The 22,297-nt window shown below is 37.0% G+C and overlaps 2 protein-coding genes across 2 annotated transcripts in view; both read right to left on the reverse strand.

Annotated features, from left to right (window-relative positions):
* Positions 1-262: 262 nt before the first annotated feature.
* Positions 263-616, reverse strand: LOC140154468 (uncharacterized). The gene has a single exon (XM_072177035.1). It carries the CDS (start codon positions 614-616, stop codon positions 263-265), a length of 354 nt encoding a protein of 117 aa, XP_072033136.1.
* A 2,190-nt stretch (positions 617-2,806) lies between these two features.
* LOC140155274 (uncharacterized) overlaps positions 2,807-22,297 on the reverse strand; it is a 38,077-nt gene continuing 18,586 nt past the window's right edge. The window contains exons 4-6 of the mRNA XM_072178039.1: positions 20,333-20,605; positions 8,591-8,687; positions 2,807-7,483 (exon numbers count right to left, since the gene is read on the reverse strand). Coding sequence (XP_072034140.1) covers positions 7,459-7,483; positions 8,591-8,687; positions 20,333-20,605 — 395 coding nt within the window. The 3' untranslated portion in view covers positions 2,807-7,458. The remainder of the gene's footprint in view (positions 7,484-8,590; positions 8,688-20,332; positions 20,606-22,297) is intronic.

The following is a 22,297-nucleotide window of genomic DNA, read 5'->3' on the forward strand; positions in this document are numbered from 1 at the left end:
GTTTGAGTATTCAAAGAACTGCATCGCTTTCCAGAGACCTTCCTGCCACACTGTATCGAATGCCTTTTCAAAGTCGATGTAACAACAGAATAGGCTTTTCTTCTTCTCAAGGTATTTCTCTGCCATCTGTCTGAGGGTGAACAGTTGATCTGTTGTTGATCTTCCCGGTCTGAAGCCTGCCTGGGACTCTGACAGAATTTCTTCTGTCCTCTTTATGATTGGAGAATTAGAGCAAATACCTTTCCTGCATGGCTTAGTAGACTTATGCCCCTGTAGTTGCCACAGTCAAGCTTGTCTTTCTTCTTAAAGATGGGATTATTGCTCTACCCCAGTCAGCTGGGAAGACTTCCTCCTTCCAAATTTGATTGCAGACATAACACGGTGCCTTTCCATCTGTTAACTTCTTAACAGCACTAGTCACTTCATCTCTTAGGATGTCTGGTTTATTTTCCAGCTTAGGCATCTCGGGTATTTGAATTGCATCCACATTGACATAGTTCTTATTGTTATACAGCTCCTCATAATTTTCTTTCCATCTATCTTTCACATCAGATAAATCAGTCAGGACTTGTCCATCTTTGCTCCTTACTGTTTGCATTTTGATACTCGATTTCATTGTGATCTTCTTAATAGTTGCATAGACCTCCTTGGATTTTGCTGCTTGGTGTGCGTTATCCACCTTTTACATAGATCTTTGATCCACTTATCTTTGCATCCTTTAGTCTTCCTTTTAATTTCTCTGTTGAGGAAATGATACCGAGCTCTCTTGGTGGAATCCTTCATCCTCAACCTGCTTTCGCTCGTCGCTTAATTGGAGAACCTCCTCACTAATCCATGGGTCTTGATGCTGGGCCTTTCTGTTGCCGAGAACCTTCTTGGATGTATCGTTGAAGGCTGTTTTATGCCTTCCCATAGAGTTTCTACATCCGTGTCAGCATCATTCAGCAATGGGGAGAATCTTCCTCCAATTTCAACTTCATAGGAATTTTGAGTAATAGTGTCTTTGAGCTTTTGAACATCGTATCGTTTGGGATAATTTGGTCTTGCTTTTGTCTTGAATCTGAGCCGTAGGTTGGCTATAACCAGTTGGTGGTCAGACCCAACATCTGCACTGGGAAAACTTCTTGAGCTGTTGATTGAGGTTTTCCATTTACTGTTGATCATTATGTAGTCAATTTTAGTGTGTGTTTTCTGGTCCATTGTGCGTAGTCTGTGCCTACTTTTGCATTTAGATCCCCCATAACTATCAGAATGTCTTTTTTTAGGAGTGTTGTCCATAGCTGTCTGTAACTGGTCGTAGAATTCATCTACAAGTTCTTCTTTATCAGCAGTATTTGGTGCATAAACTTGCATTACTGTTATGGCATCTGACTGGGTCTGGAATCTTGCTGTGATCAATCTCTGGGAGATTGGATTATATCCAAGAAGAGCATTTTGGGCAGATTTATTCAAGATCAATGCTACACCTCTATGTACTGTATCATTTCCAGATTATAGAATTTTATGTCCCTCAAGTGTAAATTCCCCTGCATCTGTCCAGTGTGTCTCTGCGATGCCTACTATTTCCCATCTGAAGCTTTTCAGCTGATGAATAAAAATTTCTAAATTACCCTCTTGGTGAAGTGTTCGGACATTCCATGTCCCAATTCCAATTTGCTTTTTCACAGTTAATAGTGCCTCCTTTCTCTGTGGTTTATCAGAATCAGCCCTTCCATTTGGGGCTCGACTTGGTGTTGGTCCCAGATTAATAGGAAAACCATCAAATCTTCCAATTGGGTTTGGAGTTGATGCGTCATTCTGCCGTGCTGGGTGCAGGCCCACGGGGAGAGATGGCGAGTTAGTAGAGGCAGGGGCTTTAACCCTGGTGCTATTTTGGCTTTCCATCATTGAAACAGTTTCGCTCTAATGTAAGCTAGGCGGGCGAGTCAATCCTCTCCTAGCCACCCTGACTCGTTAATTCGTAGCTGGCAAATCTGGTTGTCAGCTAGTCACCCCCACCGGCTGAAAGGTGAGTCAGGACGTATACCTGTATCCGCACAAGTCGGTCGCCCCCTCACAAGATTGCTACCAGGGGCGGTCTCCTCTTTGTGGTCCATCACATGTGATAAGAGGATCTGGCTTTATAGGGGTTCTTTTATGGGTTTCTTTTTTATGTTTTCAGTTTATAATAAATAAATTTATAATAATAATAAATTTAAATAATAGTGTCTGTTTTCGTTTTCGTATGTCATTGTTATTATGAAGCGTTAGCCTCCTAGGTGTGACCAATCAGTTTATTCTATAGCCTAAGCCCTTTTATCACTTATTAATGAGTTGAAGTAAGTGAATATTCGTATTCGTTTTCGTAAGTTATGTAAATTTCTGACTTTAAAGCTACAGGTATAAGTGGGTACATGCTCCTTTAGACAAAAGAAGTATCTAAATTTTACGGTCCAAAATTCACGAGAAATGGTTTCTCTGAAATATTGGGTTCAAAATGTGAGTGTTGTTGTCCAGTTTTAAAAACTACTTATGTTTATTCCCAACATGTACGTATAAAACCTCTTCAGTCGCGTAGAAGAATGTTGTTTAGAAATGTGTTCAGGTTGCCGTGAATTGAAGCTAATTGATATATCTATAACTTGATGTGTCAATTACATAAACATTATAACTATGTGTTTTTCATCACATTGGTAACGTTTGTGACATCCCGTATAAAATAGCCATAAATTGAAGTAATTTGCTGTTAAATGTTGAGAACAACTCAAAATAATACGACACATAATTACCCAAGGTGCCAGACTCGTAGGCTCATGCAAGACAAGCGTCAAGTTAAATCCATTGCTTTTATTCGAAACACAAATATATCTTTACAAGCATGTTGAAGAAAGGTCAATTAATTAATTAATATAACTATATGTTAATTAAATCATTAATGCCCGTTCCTTCCGCATATTTATTAAAAGTTGTCTGTCATGTTTGTTCTCCATACGCCATATGCACAGGATGCGTATAGATTTCTACATTACATTATTAGCTTTAATTAGGGCCTACTTTAATTAGCTTTGTTTCTTATTGTTCCGGCGTACATATTTCACCTAAAATTACGCGGAGTTGTTAGTCACTTCTTATTTAATTAGGTAAAGTAAAGCTAATTCAAACATAACTCTCTTGTTACAAGTGACACCATTGCTGAGTCAGAAACCGAGTTAGACCTGATTCGTACTAGTTATGCGCGTTGAATATTCGATGCATCAAGTATCCGTTATTCAATCTATTTCCAGTTATTTGGATCTTTTAAGGGGGTACTACACCCCTGGGAAATTTTGTGCCTATTTTTGCATTTTTCTCAAAAATTAAAGCACATGGTGACAAGTAAGATATGTATATTATAGGGCAAGGACTACAACTACTGTACTGAAAATTCAGCAACTCAAAGCAAGTAGTTATTGATTTATTGATCAAATATTGGTTTTCCTCATTTTCGACTGTAACTCCACAACTGTTGTCTGTGCTGAAATAAAATTTCCAGTGCAGTAGTTGTAGTCCTTGCCCCTATAATATACATATCTTACTTGTCCCACATGCGCTATAATTTTTGAGAAAAATGCAAAAATAGGCACAAAATTGAGCAGGGGTGTAGTACCCCCTTAACGAATGTCTATGTGGTCTGTTGACGTAAAGTCGATATATTTTAACTGTATGTTCGACGTCAAATATAAGTGATTTTTCGTCAAGGAACATTCGTTAGAAGATAGAAATAAATTGAAAAAAAACCCCATAATGGATAACATTATAAAAATAACAGATACTTGTTACATCGAAAAATCGACGCGTCGATTTTTTTTCTTTATTCGGCAAAATTAACAATAATATACAAAAGTGTTAACAATACTATACAAAACTGACAGAAATCACAAGAATGCGCATACATCTTATGGAGATAGCCAGGATAATCGGTTGATGCAGAATTTATTTCCAGTAGGGCGTAAATGAAAATAAAAAGTCTTTATCAGGTTTTAGAAAGACTTGATAAGTTGCTAAGGCAATGTTTTTTAAGTTATAAATTAAATTGCAATTAAAATTGCAACAAACTTGGAAAGTTCCCCTTCAATATTTATTTTACAAAATCAGTAAAATCCATTGGTGTTATTTTTTTGTTTAGAATGGAATTTCAAACTGAATATTATAACATTTCATACAATTTAGCAATATTTTATTTACAATAAAGAAAGTATAACACAAGACAAAAATAAAAAAGCAGGATAAACAAATCCAGCCAACATAACATTAATTCCCAATGCTGATATAACATTTGTCTCTTGAATGGAAGAAAATATACATCTTAGAAATAACAGATGGGATAATATCATTCATAATACATGTAAATGATTATAATAATGCATACATCAAACACTGAAACAGAGTGACGGCACCATTACTTCAGGGGAGAGGGGTTTTGTGTGCTCCAACTAGTAGTGGCCTTTTTCAGTTATTGGGTGCTTTTTCCCAAAGCCGTAGCAAGCTTCTTGAGAAATTTGTTATGTTTTTCTTTGTATCTTTATTTCAATTTGGGCATATATTTGTAATTTGTGATGCCCCCCCCCATTATTCAACCTTGCTACGGCCCTGCTTTTTCCTATGTGTGAGTGATTTCGTCTTCACTTGAACGGCACAGTTCGCACTACAGTGTTTTCATTGTACAGCACAATAATATTAAAGTTATACTTTGCTGCTGTTTAAGATATAAATAAAATCTCTTTTATTTCTTCATGCTCTAGTCTTAGACGTTTCTTTCCTGATTCGGAAACCATGGATAACATACGAAATGGAGCAGTCTACGCAGGCGGGTAGTACCAACATTAACAGAAAGAGTTGTTTTTTAGATTTTTTTGATCATTAGATCATTTAATTAGTAAGGCAGAAATTTTTATGATAAAAAATCCCTGATTGTGGCTTTCAATGTCATGTTTTATTTGCACTACCGTTCATTATCCAAATGAGTAAAAAAATAATTATGCAATGCCTTCACACTTGTGATTTATAAAATTTAAATGTATAAGGCCAGTTATTTTATTGCAAAGAAGAGTGAGTGGTGCTACATCTTTCAAATAAAAAAGTCCCTTTAAAAACGAAAGCCAGCTCAAATGTAAGCTAATGTAGAAGAGGTCTTGTAATTAGTTTGAGTGGAATGCACTTTTAGGATCACGCTTACGTGCATTCTTTCAAAAAAGGAAAGGTGATCACAAGTTGTGAACGGATATGCTGTATAGTTCTTTGATGAAACATTGCTGTTGCATGCTGAACATAATATGAAAATTATAATTGAGAGTGGGACTATCTCGATCTCGTGCATGTCTCGTGCTCATCGAACGTCTACAGATGGCGCGTGCATATGTGTATAACACAATCATGACCGATCATAAGGCACATCTTGTGAATGTATAATTAGAATTAACATATGTTTGGCTAATTAAAAGGACCCTGTTACATTGAGTATGGTACTGAAGAGATCAAAAAATTTAGTAGTTCCATTACAATGTTAGGTTCTCAGTGTCCCGCTTCAAAGAGGAGTTTGCTACTTTGGATTGTTTGCCAAGTATGTGGTATACAACTTAACCAAAAAACAAAGGAAGTATTTCTTTTCCTATCGTTTTGGAAACTCTTTAACTGTTCAATCTTTTGAACCGGTTATCCAAATTCAATGGAGTTTTGCAAATGCTATTTAGAAACAAAAAATGAATATGTCCGACTTAAGATAGATTTTGCTTGACACCTTATATGACTAAAGGGTTCTCCTCTACACACGTTTGCTTGCTTCCATTTTATTTGTATAAACTATGATACCAGATTACTTCAATTGGTACTCTATAATACCAGTACCCGTGTGGATACTCTTTAGTAGCCTACACACATCGGAATCACAAAGTAGTGTACCTCAGGCGACGGCAGCAATAGGAAGATTGTGGGAGAGCGTGGCGCAATGGTTAGGTACTTGCCTTTAGTGCATGAGGTCCCGGGTTCAATTCCGGCGGTGGTGATTTGCTGGGATATTGACTTGAAAAAAAGTCTGAAATTAATTGGCAACTTCTGTAGATTAAATTCAGACTTCCGCTCTGCCCATGGTTCATTTAGAATTGGGTAAATGAATCATGAAAGTACTCCGTCCTTCGGAGGGGACGTTAAGCCGTCGGTCCCGTGTGCAGAGAGCCATACCTGTACATGTATTTCGCAGCCAGTTTCGAAAAGAGTAGGGTGTTAACCCCTGACTGTTCCCAAACCGTCCCGGTGTTCAAATGGACCCCAATGGAAATAAGCTTCAATAGAGGCTTTCTTGGGTTATCCAGGGTTGTCAAAAACCCGAACAAATCAAATCAAAGAGGAATCTGGTAGTGTATAAACACAGTCTATTATTTAGCTTTAAATTGCCTGGACTATTTTAAAAGATACACTCAATAATTGCCGAACAAAACAAAATTCAAGTACTGTACAGATCCCGGTTACAGATTAGCGGGTTAGAATAGTGAATTTACATTGTTCCAGTGATTTATTTCCATTGAAGTTTCCAAAATTTGATTTCGTTTATTTTAGGACCCTGATTTCTTATTTTGAAAATAAATGAAATTTTTGGTATATCACAATACTTGGGCAACATCTTCGGTTAAGTTTGTCAAATGACTAGGGCGTACCGCAGAACTAAAAGACAATTGGAATGTTATCTGTCCGTCCCCAGGACGGAAGGTTTTATTGCTTTCGTATAGCAGAAGTAAAGAAATGCGTAGCATCGAACAGATTTTGTTTTCATTTCGTAAATGGAGTAGCCCTACTATAGGGCCTTTTTTCTTTCTTTTTTTACATGCTATACTCAGAGACACGCTATACCCCGAGAACTGCTTAACCCACTAACCGCTGTCCCCGAGAAAAAAGGGGACAGCGGTTAGTGGGTTGTGAGCTATCACTGGGTTTTTAGCAATTCTCAGGTTATAGCATGGTGTCTCGGAGTATATAGTGTGTAAAAAAAGGCCCTGTAGTAGGGCTAAAATGGAGCGTCTTAGATACTACATCTGATGATTTTTCCTCTTGAAACAAATGCATCAGGATCGTACATATAGTTCAAAATAAACTTCAGAGTTAAATAGTATAAAATGTTCTTCTTCAGATCCAAGTAATAACTCATGAACAAAGACGAGGGGCTTACAGATTAAATTTGGACACGTCATCAAGACCAAACTGTGTTAAAATATCTAGAAACACTGATGTGATCAAAATTCCTGATATATTTCTGATTTGGTACCAAGATTACTTGGATCTGAAAACGAAAAGGCTTTACTAACATCCATGATTTTGTGTAATCGGGATGTTGAAGACATCAATCATGGTCAAGACATTGCCTGTGTGTCATTCTGGGAGGTATAACTAGTTGCTATTTCCAAATGACATGTTTAATGTCGTTCCATATTTATTTGCTGTGTAGAAGGGTTAGAACATAGTTACTCCAGGTCGCCTGTAACAACAAAAAATAAGAAAAGAAAATTAGCAGTACAATACGGTACCTGAACATTTTATATTCATATGACAGGATACTCTTCAAGGCTACAATATTAATTACTCTCATCCCGCCTTCTTAACTTGCTAATTGGAAATTTCTGGCAGTAGCTACACGGAATAATCTGAAACCGCCATGTCTTTTCAAAAGACCGTCAGTTCTTATTTACACCAATTTAATTTGCCGCAAAAATGTAGCCTTTACAAATTTGGGGTTCAGTATGATAAACTACCTTAAAAGGGCATTTCGTGAACCACAGCATCATACACACAATATTATCAAAAAAAGTTGAGATTTTTATGTTATTGGAAACCTCTGGTTACATAATGTTTATGTACAAAAATTTCTTGCAGATTAATTCGTTTAGCAAAGATATCGTGAAATTTGAATTTCGTTCTGGTATACCAGAACGAAATTACAACACATTGTCTATGGAGCAGTGTTATACACAAAATCATGCGTAACTCGCAAACGCATAATCGGAATCAACTGAAATTTTGGGAATTAGCTTTTTCGTGGATATCTACTGAAAATGTCATAAAAAGAGGATGCTAGGATCACGAAATACTCCTTTAAATAAGTTCCCCAAGTTCAGAAAAACTAAACTGGTTTTTGTCACGCAATTTTTGTTATTTGGTACCCTGTCATACTTGAGTGACCCGAGGTTAGGTCTAAGGTTATATCTATCGGGTTAGCGCATTGGTATTGACTAGTAGAGAGTTTGCGATTTTGAACGCACGTCTCATACGCCGTGCATCTATTCAAAATCGATGTGACGGGATTTTGAAAAGATGCACGGGCGTATGATACGTATACTTTGGGAAATCCTAAGCTCTAGATAGCAGTAGCCCGAATTCTTTAAACGGCATAATACTGCATTTGCCGTTTCTTAGCAACACGGACATGTACTTCCTGGACTAAACCACATACTCTAAAAAAAGCATGTATGCCTTCATGATTTTAAGAATCCCTGCCAGCCAGACAATACTACACCCCCACATTCTAATAAGAGACATGCCATTTTGAAAAGCTGCACGTCAAAAATGTTGCTGTACTAATCCTTACCTGAACATCAGTGCACATACTAAAATTTGCATGACCAGGTAGACAACGACAGCCGGTGATATGAGGCACAATACCATTAAAGCAGGACTGTAACATTCTGTAAAGGTAGAAATAAAAAGAGCAAAATATTTTAGCCGTAATGTCTTATACATGAGAAGCAAATAACAGGATATCTTAATTATTGCTAAAAATAGGTTGTGTATTAACATGATGAATTACCTGTGTGGACAAGAAGATTTTTTTTAGACTTGACTGTTAAAATTGGCCCTTCCGATAACAGCTTCCTCACATATATACCACCTGTGTAAGTTATCTTAGGGGTGAACTTCAAAACTCGATCGGCGGTCAACCGCCGGTTCCGTCTATTGTTCTAAACAATGGAACGCGGTTCTCGCCGGTAACTCTCTGTCAACATACATACATACATACATATTTTATTTATTTCCATCATATCAAAATACATGCAAGCAAGTTTAACAAAACGGCAAAATAGAATTTAAAAAAAGATGGCGGAGATGTAACAAAAGGCAAAAGCCTGAATTGAGCGTTACACCACCTTAAACGAAATATTATAGGCTAATTAATATAATAAACTAGAATTACAGAAATTAAGAATTACACTCAAATACAGATACATACATTTACACACACACACAAACAGATGTCTCAAGCAACAAAAGCAAGGTAATGTAGGAAAATAACTCACAAAAATAAATCATTTGATCAATAAGTCAGAATTACGGATGTGATAAGAAAAATAGTTTCAACAAATCCTAAACCAATTATATACATGTACCAAATACTGATACATAATTTACAACAAAGATATATTATATGCTTAGATTTTTCTCCATGAGAAAAGACGACAAGCGGTTTTTAAAAGAATTTAAATTTCGAGCCGCTTTAATATCATGTTTAACAACCGTCGGTATAGTTAAAACTTTTCAGCACAATGTCTTTAACAAGGTGTTACTTTCTCACCCACTATCTTTGCTGCAGTATCTAAATGTCTTAAACAACAAAGCAAGGCACTGCAGCATCTTATTTCTAGATCAAGAATGTTGAATAAAATCAAAGAACACGAATCTGGACTTTGCCTCATTTTTGACACTGTTTAATTGGTGTAACTCACTAGTTTTAAATGTTTAGTAAAAAGCCTGCTTCCTCAAATGCAACATTAGATCCGCTTGAACATTTGAAATAACCGTAGTTTCTAGTAGCATAACATTTATCTACCAATTGTGGATATTATGTTGTCTGTGTATACGGCGGCGACAATCTTGTAAAATTGTATTGCTAATAATCGGTGAAATCTGTTGGGTATTTTAGTAATTTTGGTACAGTCTGTAGATGCACTCTTAGAAATAAAGGTCCTAAAATGCATTAAAGAACCCTTTTTCCCTCTATATGGAACCCTCAAGAAAGAAAGGTTGAATTAAACAAGACTATTGAGTAATCAAGTAATTAAAGGTAGACTGTATTGTATTTCCTACTTTAAACGAGCCCCGCCTTATTGTTAACCTTCCTGAAATCAAGTTTCATTCGAACTGGAAGAAACCTCTTCTAGTACCATGATAAGGACCATAATAATTGCTGTATATTGATTGATTATAATTATATTTTTTTTGAGTAATATTGGCTTGTTGAATAAAACAATCTAACGCCAGGTAAAAGTAGTATGCCCATAGTATGTAATGTTCAGAAGAAGAGGAATGCCAAATTACACTATCCTGTAAAATATGAACCCTTGGGCGAGGGCAAAAGTAAGTGGGGCAAGTATTTTTTTGAAAGCCGAAATTTTTGGCAAGATGAAAGGGGTGGGCTAGCGATTTTTGGCACACATGGATGGGGCACCTTTTAAATAAAACGCCCTTTTTGGCATACCGTTTGGAAAGTTTTATCCCCGGGTCATAATTATTGCACAGCCCCTTATCGAATTAGTTTCACAATTTTGTTTGTGCCATAATAGACGCTATTTATTCGACTTATGTTAAAGAATCATAACATTTTACCAAAATAATCAACAATAATTCATTATAATAATTTGCTATACAGTCATAGGTCCTTTCCGTGTAACATTTCCGTACTTTAAGGTTATACTATACTCAGTGCGAGATTGTTGTCTGACAAAATTAATTTGTTTGGTTTTAATTGCTAGTAACATATACTTTGTTTCCCCGCTTATGTTGCAGAAGCAGTTGGCGAAGAGTCGTAACTTTTTGCGTACACTGAAAAAATTATTGGTGTCATTTTGACACCTTTGGAGTGTCGCACTGAAAATGACACTCCATAGGGTTCAATCTGACTCCTAAGTAGGTGTTATTATCATTGACAACAGTATACGTGTCAATTTACAATAACTCCTTTGAGTGTCTTTCTGACACCTCTGTGTGTCATTTGTCAATTTACACCGACAATGGTGTCAAATTAATTTGAACGCCTTTCAACTGACTCTCAAGGGTGTCAATATGTCTCAGATGATTGTCAATGGCAGATGGGCGTCATGAGACGATGACACCAGACTTGGAGTATTTTTGACAGTGGGTGACATGACACCGCGGAGCGTCAGCATCTGTCTGTTCACGTGACCGTTTGTGCCGCGAATTTCTTTTCTCTCTGCGATTCGATAGTCTGGAAGTTGCAACGACACGTAGAAGCACTGATAAAAAGGCGAGTATTGCTTGTGTTATTTCAAATATTTTTAATAAATCGGCGTTATTTAATAAGCGTGTAACTCTACCGATGATATAAAGGAGTAGTATATTAAATGTAGGAGCTGATGCACTGTATCCATGATGATGTGTTGCATGTCAAAATTATTGTAAGCTTACATGCACATTGTACATTTATATACTACATGATGCATGCACACCATGTGCGTTAATTCATATACAGTACCAATATTGCATTTCGCTATTACATCATCAACATCAATTCATATATTGGCTGGACTCAAAGAGTATAAAAGCCAAGCTTGTGCGGGGGTAAAGCTGCTTATTGTTGTTGTAGTTGTGACTTGAATACTTGTAGGCTGCTTGCTTGAACGGTGTTTTCTTTTAGACTGTTCCAGTCGGTAATGGTTCGGGGGAAAAATGAGTTTTTGTGGCACTGGATGCGAGTTTGGTGGTGAATGAAACTTTTTGTATTATTGCGGCGAGAAAGCCGGGTAACTGGCGTAAGGTAACGGTCACTGGGGATGTCTATCTCATCATGGACGATCTTATACATCATGGACAGGCGGGCTGTTTTTCTTCTCTCCTCCAGTGACTGCCATCCAAGGTCGTTGAGCAAAGTTGTAACAGTTCCTTTGGTACGTTCAAAGTTGGATTTGACAAATCTTGCAGCGCTCCTCTGAATTCTCTCCACTCGCTTTGTGTCATTCTTCTGATATTATTTAATGGCTATAACGTAGATTGCCTGGCGATCGGAGTGTTATCGTCAGAGCACCTCGGACTAGTACGGTAGTGTGTGTGCGCCGACTGAAATCATTGTGAGTTGCGATTTTGTTGTCAAACCCTTACGAAGCATTAATTTGGTTCGTGTGAGATAGTGTATCGGTATGTTCTGATATCATCGTCGCACTCTTCCGAAGAACCAATTTGGTCCGATTTACAAATGTAACGCTACGCGATGAGTTTTAGCTTGTTTCAATCAGCTACGTAACTAAATAAATGCTCTACGGGCCAAAATTTCCGATAAAATTCTACATTACATATAATTTTATGTACCGGGTTCCGTAGTAATTTACGGGTTCCGTAGCAATTTACGGGTTCCGTAGCAGTTAACGGGTTCCGTAGCAGTTTACGGGTTCCGTAGCAGTTTACGGGTTCCGTAGCAGTTTACGGGTTCCGTAGCAGTTTACGGGTTCCGTAGCAGTTTACGGGTTCCGTAGCAGTTTACGGGTTCCGTAGCAGTTTACGGGTTCCGTAGCAGTTTACGGGTTCCGTAGCAGTTTACGGGTTCCGTAGCAGTTTACGGGTTCCGTAGCAGTTTACGGGTTCCGTAGCAGTTTACGGGTTCCGTGGCAGTTTACGGGTTCCGTGGCAATTTACGGGTTCCGTGGCAATTTACGGGTTCCGTGGCAATTTACGGGTTCCGTGGCAATTTACGGGTTCCGTAGCGTAGCAATTTACGGGTTCCGTAGTCATTTACAGATGTAGTCATTTACGGGTTCCGTAGCAATTTACGGGTTCCGTAGCAATTTACGGGTTCCGTAGCAATTTACGGGTTCCGTAGCAATTTACGGGTTCCGTAGCAATTTACGGGTTCCGTAGTAATTTACGGGTTCCGTAGCAATTTACGGGTTCCGTAGCAATTTACGGGTTCCGTAGTCATTTACGGGTTCCGTAGCAATTTACGGGTTCCGTAGCAATTTACGGGTTTCGTAGCAATTTACTGGTTCCGTAGCAATTTACGGGTTCCGTAGTAATTTACGGGTTCCGTAGTAATTTACGGGTTCCGTAGTAATTTACCGGGTTCCGTAGTAATGCTAAAATAACATACCGGTATATTCCGATTTCAACATCAAGTTCTTACGAAAGACCATATTGGTTTTGTCACATGCGTAAGTTACATAACAAAACGCAAAGAGTTTTCGCTTGTTTTTACCAGCCACGTTACAACATTTTCTGCGGGGCCTAAAATCTCGATAAATTCTAGATTTCCATGTTGCCCGTAGTTCTTTGCGATGCTGAAAGTTACTGGTTATTGCGCCAAAAACCAATCACATTTGGACTTGGTCTTCACACACTAAACCATGCCCACTGAATAAGAATGTGCATGAAGTACTATTATTAGAGGGTTTGAAGTGTAACAATACCCTGCATTTAGTGTAAATTCTCCACAATCATTAATGTTTTCTATTTATTTGTAATCTTATTTCACAGACACCATAAATGCAGTATCAATTTTATCAGTGACTGCCCATCTTCATGAACAAATAGGAGGGCTCTTCATAAAGAAGGATGAACCACTTCCGTCAACAGCTATAGTCGTGTGGGAAGGAAAGAAGATCAATGTAGCAAGGTACACCATATATGTGGACAAAATACCTGTAGGAGAATGGCCCACGCTTGTCAAGGCTGCGGCAGGGCTTTTGGCAACTTACTATGTTTTCAATCTAGAATATCCAAGAGGGATTAAGAAAACACTAACTTTCTTACAGAAATGCATAACAGGGTTGAATGATGCTGTCAAGAAACCTCTCCCTGTTGTGTCATTCTGGCAGAAGCTTCTGAAAAAGTGTTAAGTGGCATCTCGTAATGATGAGGTTTGAGGTTTGACCATGGTTTCATGGCCAAAAGTCCTGGGGGACACTTCCATCTGAAATGGATATAGGTGTAGGGCCAAGGGCCAAACACTTTTGCACTAAGGAGCTTTCGGTGGGAGAAAACTGAGGAAAAATTATGCACATAACAACGTCACACATAGGCAGGGAATTAGTTTTTTACAAACTGAGTTTTTTTTTTCTGAAATTTTTTTTTTCAAATTTGGCTCGCTGTGTTGGCCACAAAACTGTGGTCAAACCTGGAACCGCCTTAACCTTGTCTTATTCAGGATGTGGAAAATCTACACTTAAAGTTGAATAATTTAAAAGGGCATTTCGTGATCCACAGCCTCATCCCCCACTTTTCTCAAAAAAGTTGAGATTTTTATATCACTGGTATACTCTGGCTACATAATGTTTATGTACAAAATATTTCTTGCATATTAATTCGTTTAGTAAAGATATCATGAAATTTGAATTTCGTTCTGGTGCACCAGAACGAAATTACAACGTATTGTCTATGGAGCAGTGTAATACACATAATCATGCATAACTCGCAAACGCAAAATCGGAATCAACTGAAATTTTGGGAATATGCTTTTTTCGTGGATATGTACTGAAAAATGTCATAAAAAGAGGATGCTAGGATCACGTAAATACTCCTTTAAGCTAAAAATGTTAAAGTTTAATGTTGGATAGTCGTACTGTTGTGTCTATTAACTTTAATAGACAGTCTTTTTTTATTCATTATTTGAAATGTAGGATTTTGAAAAGTCATGAAAAGAAATGTTTTCAAGTCATCTTTGGTCCTAACAAGATTTTTAGGTCTCAAGTTCTATACAATGTTGAACATTCTCCACTTGCAAACAACAATAAATTGATTTCCTAATGAGTGAAAACTTTTGAATGGATGATTCAAAATTTGGGGCGTGATCAAAATCAATGACACTGCAGCTCAACCCCATACTTTAAGACTATTGACCTACCATATTGATCGCAGTCAATCTGCATCTTTTTATCTTAACTTACAGCCTTTCTACTTGACCTGTAAATTAGGATAATAAAAGTCTTCCAAAAATTTCATTAGTATTGATAACCAACATTTTAACTATCATTTGCAAAATGCCCTCGAAAAGGTTAAATTTAAATAGATTTGTAGGTTATATTCATATCGTATCTTTGGAAATGTGAAAATCTTATTGGGTCTAGGGATGACTAGAAATATTTCTTTATTGACTTTCCAACTTAAAATTGTAAGGTTAGAGTTTACAATGAAAAAATTGTTATATTCTTTTTTTACCAGTTTATGAAGAATTAGAAATATTCAAATATACTCAGGTCAAAAAAATTCCCTTCCATACCCTCATGCGGGGTTTTCTTTACGTGTGAAAGTGTGCGTATTTGGCGCTGGGGCACAAAATGTACTGCTTAAAACACATGGAGCCGCTATGTCAGCACGTATAAAAAATACAAAACGTACGCACTGAGCAGTACTAGTGCAGTGTGGTTATATACAAATGTCACCGGATCTGACAAGAACAACAGCCTTTATGTTCATGAGCCCATTGGGCTGACAAATTGGCAAACAGATCTATAGCTACACAACCGCACATTGGTTACACATTGCCATGTACACCTCTGTCTTCATATTCATGATATGATCCCCACTATATTTATATTACCATGTACCGATTACTATTCTGAATACAGCATTATTATGATGGTTGCAGAAATTAAATGCTGAAAACTCTCTGACAAGTGGTTTGTACCCCCTTAGGTGAACATTTTGCATTGAGTTACGCATACAAAAATTTTCAAAGCTGATGACAGGCACTTGAACCTTAAAAAAAAAATCATGTCTGTAGTAAAATTTTAATTTTTTCCCACGCAATTAAAGAAAAATAAATTTCATGATTTTGAAGTAAAATAATGCCATTCGTTTTAGAAATGATCTTATATAAATGAATATCCATCAGCTTTGAAATGATCTGTTCTTTGAATATTTTGTGTTACAAAATTTGTTTTGCAGGTCAGACAAATTATAAGTGTTAATTGAGAAAGGTTTTGCTAAATTTCTTGCAATGAATTGATTGTTTGCAATGGTTGCACCATTATATTGTAAGTAATCAAACAATTTGATTAAATTTAGTTTTAATGTTAAACAACTATTTGCAATCAATGACTTTTGACAAAATGGCTATGTAACCAATTTTCTGTTTCTAGCCATAACTTTTATTGAATTCACTGCTGTTTGTGGGAATGATAGCTAAAAGAGCACACATCTGCAAACAATAGAACCTTGTAGCACCACATGAGCATTCATCAGGACCAGCTTTTTGTGAGACACTGTATATTGTGCACTCTTGCTGAATCGGGTAGCATTAAGGCCCAAAAGTCAAGTCATTATTCACCTCCGAACTTGCAATATGTTCCAAATATAGGGTGAAAATAACTTTCGGTGAGTGAAACTATTTGTATTTACTCATTTATTTTTTTTATTACTGCATACCTGCCAACTGTCGCGATTTTATCATCGTTCAGATTTTCGAGTTTAAAAATGAAAAAAATAAAAAAGTCCCGATTTCTGAAAGTTCATAGGAAAACAAAATTCTCAAAAAAGTATGAAACTTTTTGAACTTTATAGGCTCATTGTTAAAAAAATAAGTATGTTTAGCAATATGTAAAATATATAACAGGCCTTGTCATTTGAAAATGCTTGCTGTGCTATAATATTAACACTTCTCAAGACATTCAGGTGTGCTGTAGGCGTGAATTTTATCTGATTGTGTATAATGTCACCAGATTTAGGTGTGCTGAAAATCGCACTCCTAAAGACCATTTTAGGTGTGTGATGGTGTGCTATCGCACTCGCACGCCTCAAAAGACAAGGCATGATATAAAATCACTTTACTGTTACAGACTGTTTAATTTCACAGCAAAATTAATTGAGCAAATACTTGCAAATTACATCTAATTTTGTTAAACTTTTTGTGAAATTAAATTGCAAGTTTAAATTAAGTGGTTGTACAGTATTTAATAAAATCATGAATTTGCTTAATTGTGTCTGTCCAGTGAAAGCTGGATTCAGTGAACAAACCAAGCAACTGATTACGGTAGATTAGACTTTTTGTGTAAAAGCCCAATGTAGGCCTATGTATGACTGATTTCTAAATTGTATACAATGTGAAAAATGTTAGAAATGATAGAGTATGATAATTTTATTTTCTTGGCCTTGACAGCAATAGTATGTTATGCTGTTATTCCCCCAAAACAGGGTTTTTTTTATTTTCAAATGTTGGCAGGTATGTTACTGGTGCTTATAGAGAACCTTGATTGAGGCTCAAAATCATGGGCCTTAATTTACCCCCGAATTTGTCAGGGAAGTGCCACACTAGTGGCACTTCCCTGGTCTATTATTATAGGCCTGATCAGAATGTTTACAAAGGTTTCTTTGAAACATCACCGAAGCTTCTGTGCGATTTTGGCCCTAAATTATGCTCCAGGGGCATATGCTCCAGGAACTGGCCCTGGAGCAGTAGGCAGTATATCAAAGTATCAATATTGTTGGATTGTTCTATTCTTGTATTAGGGGAGAGCTTTCCAGGAGCATATTTGAATGTAACTGTTGTAACATATATATTGTTCAGTCATACTTAATAATCCATGTGTTCAAATATGCACCTAGGGCATGCTTGTCCACTATCCCAGATACAAGCATGCTCCAGGAGCTTATTTAAATGTATATTGTTTGGTCACTTTCAATCCATGGTTAAAGTCTTAATTATATCCATATCTTGAACTCCAGGTGATGTCCTAGATGCAAACATGCTCCAGGAGCATATTAAAGTATACACACATGCTTCAGGAGCATAAATATAAGCATACAAACATGCTCCAGGGGAATATTTAAGAGCATGGATTAAATGTGACCTAAACCCAAAATGATATCCTGTATTGGGAGCCTGCTTCTGTAACAAACAAAAGATTCAAACATTTTCAATATACTGTATTGAAATTCAAATATTGGTAATTTGATCTGAACTATTGTTTTAATAAATTCTATTAATGTTAACTCACCATTGAGATCTTTGTTTTTTCTTTGCAGAATGTATTTGTAGTGAATAAAGAGGACAAATGAGTGATTACACAGCAAAGCATTAGAGCAAATTTTATGCTGAATCCTCAATGTGTAAACAGAAGAAAAGTCAGGCATGAGAACGTTCACGTTTTTTCCTGAATTCAGGAAATTTTGCACATTTTCAGGAGTTTACCTGAAGATTCATGCCTGAAAGTGCATCAAGTGTCAATAGGTATAGGCTTGTCAAGTGCATGTGATGGCAGTGAGATGTGTATTAAAATGCAGGAAAGAAGACATATTTAATATAACAACCAAATTTGTTTAATGGTACCATCATTTGACACTAAATTGATATACAAGTATATACTTGTTATTAATAAAATACAAATTCAAAACATTTTGGTTGTTACATTAATATGTATAATACACTGACCAAGGCCCAAGCCTCGCCCTATTCAAATTTTGAAGTTACTTTTGCTGTTGTTGTACAGTGTGGTCACCAAGGGTTGTTTTACCAGGTTTTAATGAAGTTTTAATCTGATACTTTCTAGCACCAATTTACTTCATTACAGGCGAGCTGTAAAACGTCTTCATGTAGTGGGTTACACCACCAAGTGTCACTGCATCATCTTTACCCTGTTTATATAATTACTAAAAGGTGACATTTTGTCCCTTCTGAAAGTGACAAATTGAAACTGGTATAGGTGTAGGTTTTGACAATTTAACACTCTTAGGGTGACTATTTGACACCCTTGTGGTGTCAAACTGTCACCTTTTGCCCTTCCAGAAAATGGGTCCTTGGGTAACACCCCTAGGTGTCAAATATAAATGACACTCAAAGGCGTCATATTTCTACACCCTCTGGTGTCAATTTGACACCCTCAGGGGTGTCAAATTGGCACCTTTTGCCCTTCCAGAAAATGGGTCCTCAGGTGACACCCCTAGGTGTCAAAATAAAAATGACACTCAAAGGTGTCATATTTTTACACCCTTTATGGTGTCAATTTGACACCTTTGGGTGGCCATCTGAGGACCCATGCTTTTGACACCATTTTTGGTGTCAAAATGACACCGAAATTGTTTTCAGTGTAACGTGTCCTTCCAGCATGACACCGCATTTGTCTGTGTGTTCGTATACATGTCCTCGTGTGAAAAATATCAATCTGTACTTATCAAATATCATCGGTACTTTACTCCCGGTATTAATTATTGATTGTTTAAGCACGTAAACATGCTAAAGAAAATCACACACTATTGACTACGGTGTCACAGTAAAGCACCAATGAACCAAATTTTGGGCAAGTCTGATTGAGGTCACAGGTTGCAGTGACGTGGCTGGGATTCCTGGGAAATCACGTTGGCAGCATTTTAAGATTCGCGACTGGTTTTTAATACATGTAGTTAATTGTGATTTGCATACTCGATTGTTTATCTAGGTCAATTGACATCTCTTTTAAATGCCGATAAATCGTGGTTTGCTACACATCTATCTGTTAGACTATCTTTTAATAGAAATTTATCATGCAGACGGGGTGATGCAGCAGAATTTGACACCACCAGATTCAGCCAGAATTCACACGAGCTCGGCACGTTAGATGCTAAAAAGTCACGTACAAACTTGAAGTTTATACACAATAAATTGAACGGTTTATTTGATGACAAAAATGGTATACTATGGAAAGCATATCATTTAACAGCGATTTAATTGCCTATTGAAGCCAACATAGCTCTGTCTGCAGCTATTATGAGCGCCCACTTGCAGGCTCACGATATCATTTTAATAACAGCACCCTATTTAAATAAGAATTGGACACGTGCTAATGAGCAATACTATTGTCACATACCGACAAATGGCTAGGTAATTAATCCTGTTACATCACTACGGCGAAAAGGTTGTGGTCTGTTTGTGCGCGGTGTGTTTGAAATTGGCTTGTCTGAAGATTGACCTAATGTGCGACATGCATTTTACCCTAAAGTGTGAAATTATCCTCATTCTTGGCCCGTTTTAGCATTTTTGATGGCTTCGCGCGCATTGGGCTATTCCATTTAAAATCCACACTACCCCTGTGGAAGATTTAGCTAGTCTTCCACAGAGGGAGTATTGAATAGACAATTGGATAACTTCCATTTGAAATACTCACTCCAGTTGTGGAAGATACAGGTAAAGCCATAATACAGGGGGAGTATTGGTTTCAAAATGATTAACCCTGACTAATTACATTTGAAAAACATACTCCCCCTGTGGAAGATATTTCCAAAATCTTCCACAGGGGTAGTGTGGATTTTAAGTGGAACATGCAATCCACCCCTTAACAAAAAGAGGTCAACATTTCACAGAAAACATGCCCTTCCCACACCCACAGCTTTGATTCTATGCAGCTTGTTTCTACACACATACCTTGCTCATCCTCCCCATCTTCCTCGTCCCATTGCATTATCTGCCATGGTGGGACCGTATACCATGGGAATAAAACTCCCGCTTCACCACCACCATTTCCTTGCCTTGCGAACCCAGTTTGACTTGGGTTGAAATTTCCCCATCCAGGGGAATTTCCTTGGCTAGGTACAATGGGTTGATCAGGTACTACTGGTTGATATTCATCGGCGCCACCATTACTAGGTAATATAATTCCAGACACAATTGCTCCCGTACAGTCTATTTCTGCTTCTCCTGTATGCATAAAATGAGAATCATGCAACATTTAGATATATCATACCCTCGTCCTAGAGTAAGACTGAGGCGATTTTTTGCAACACGAACTACGAAAGGGTGGGTTTGTTGCAAGCCCCTATATTTTTCTATCATATTCTGTTTGGTACCACACGCATAGCTAGTATACTGCGCCAATAAAGTATCCTTACACTTGGAAAAATAATCACAATTTCCAAACTGAACAATATTGGGGTAAATTTGGTGTTTTTAATAGATGCACTATCTAATCCTGCACATTATGACACCACATTGAATCCAATGTGACCTCAAGAAGTAAAGTTACAAGCAATTGAATAGACGAAGGTCCAGTTTCAAAAGTGACAAACTGACAAAAGTCACATTGGATTCAATGTGGTGTCATAATGTGCAGGATTAGATTGTGCATCTATTAAAAAAACAAATTTAGCCCAATATTGTTCAGTTTGGAAATTGTGAATATTTTTCCAAGTGTAATGATACTTTATTGGCGCAGTATATAATGGGTCCCCACTATCCAGTGATACCAAACTAATTATGCCCAACGCATTATGACGTCATATAAAGCGAGCGCGACATCTCAAAATTGGGGAAATTCTAACTTACTAAAAGTTCTCTCGCTTCTTTTCCCTCTCACTGCTAATAATTTACAGAATTGAATATGTTCAAACGTATATAGCCATTGGAAGTGAAACACTGGAACAGGTATCCAAATACAAATACCTTGGCCAGATGGAAACCAGTCGCAGGAAATAAAGAGAAAAACACAAGCGGGATGGGCAGCTTTCAGCAGATACAAAGACATCCTAACAGACAAAACCATGCTAAATTGTCTGAAAAGTAAACTTTTCAATCAATGCATAACCTGTCCTAGGTAGATTGAAATGCAAGTTATTATGCAGGGTTCAAAAGAAATACCCCCTCCCCTAAAATTACAAAACATTTATTGGCATAAAATTAAAAAAAAATTAAATACATGTTGCTGATTTGAAAACAAAAATCAAAAATCTGTAAATAGAGGAATCGTTTTGCTACCCTCCCAAAGTTGTCCCATTTCCACAAACAATTGTCGTGGTCGAAAATAATCACATTTGTCCATAAATCCTACTTTTAGAAAATGTTGCACTTTTCAACATCCTATACATGTAATGTACAAATGGTTATCGATATCAATGTCATGATTGATTAAATGGGTTTCCTTTGTCTTTCTGTCTCTGATCTCTCAGTCACCCATGCAACCACCATTCAGTACAAAACAAGGATTCGTTAAAATGAATTTTGACAGGTTTTCTTTTAAGTTTATAATCAGCATTTTTTTTCTTCAAAATGACCAAAGGGGTGAACATTTACCTGTAAACATGGTAAAGGGTATGTTGAATCATTTTCCATCTTGATCTAAAGTGATGATTCCCTTGATAAAGGCTTGACAATCATGATGTGGCCACAAGAGTTTGGTTGCAATTAAGAGGTTGGGTGCTGAAAATCTTAATTCAACCAATCTCTGATGGCTATTTCTTCCTGTACACATGTCGTCGGCTGTATTCCATAGTGGCGTATAGTGTTTTTTGGACTTTTTTCTGAAAATCGGCACATATTTTTTTAATGATGTTCTCTTTCATTTTTACTAAGTCTCATCAGTCATAATTAGCTAATTAATTAGTAATTAATTAATTA

Source organism: Amphiura filiformis, chromosome 6, assembly GCF_039555335.1.
Source record: "Amphiura filiformis chromosome 6, Afil_fr2py, whole genome shotgun sequence".
Classification (NCBI taxonomy): Eukaryota; Metazoa; Echinodermata; class Ophiuroidea; order Amphilepidida; family Amphiuridae; genus Amphiura; species Amphiura filiformis.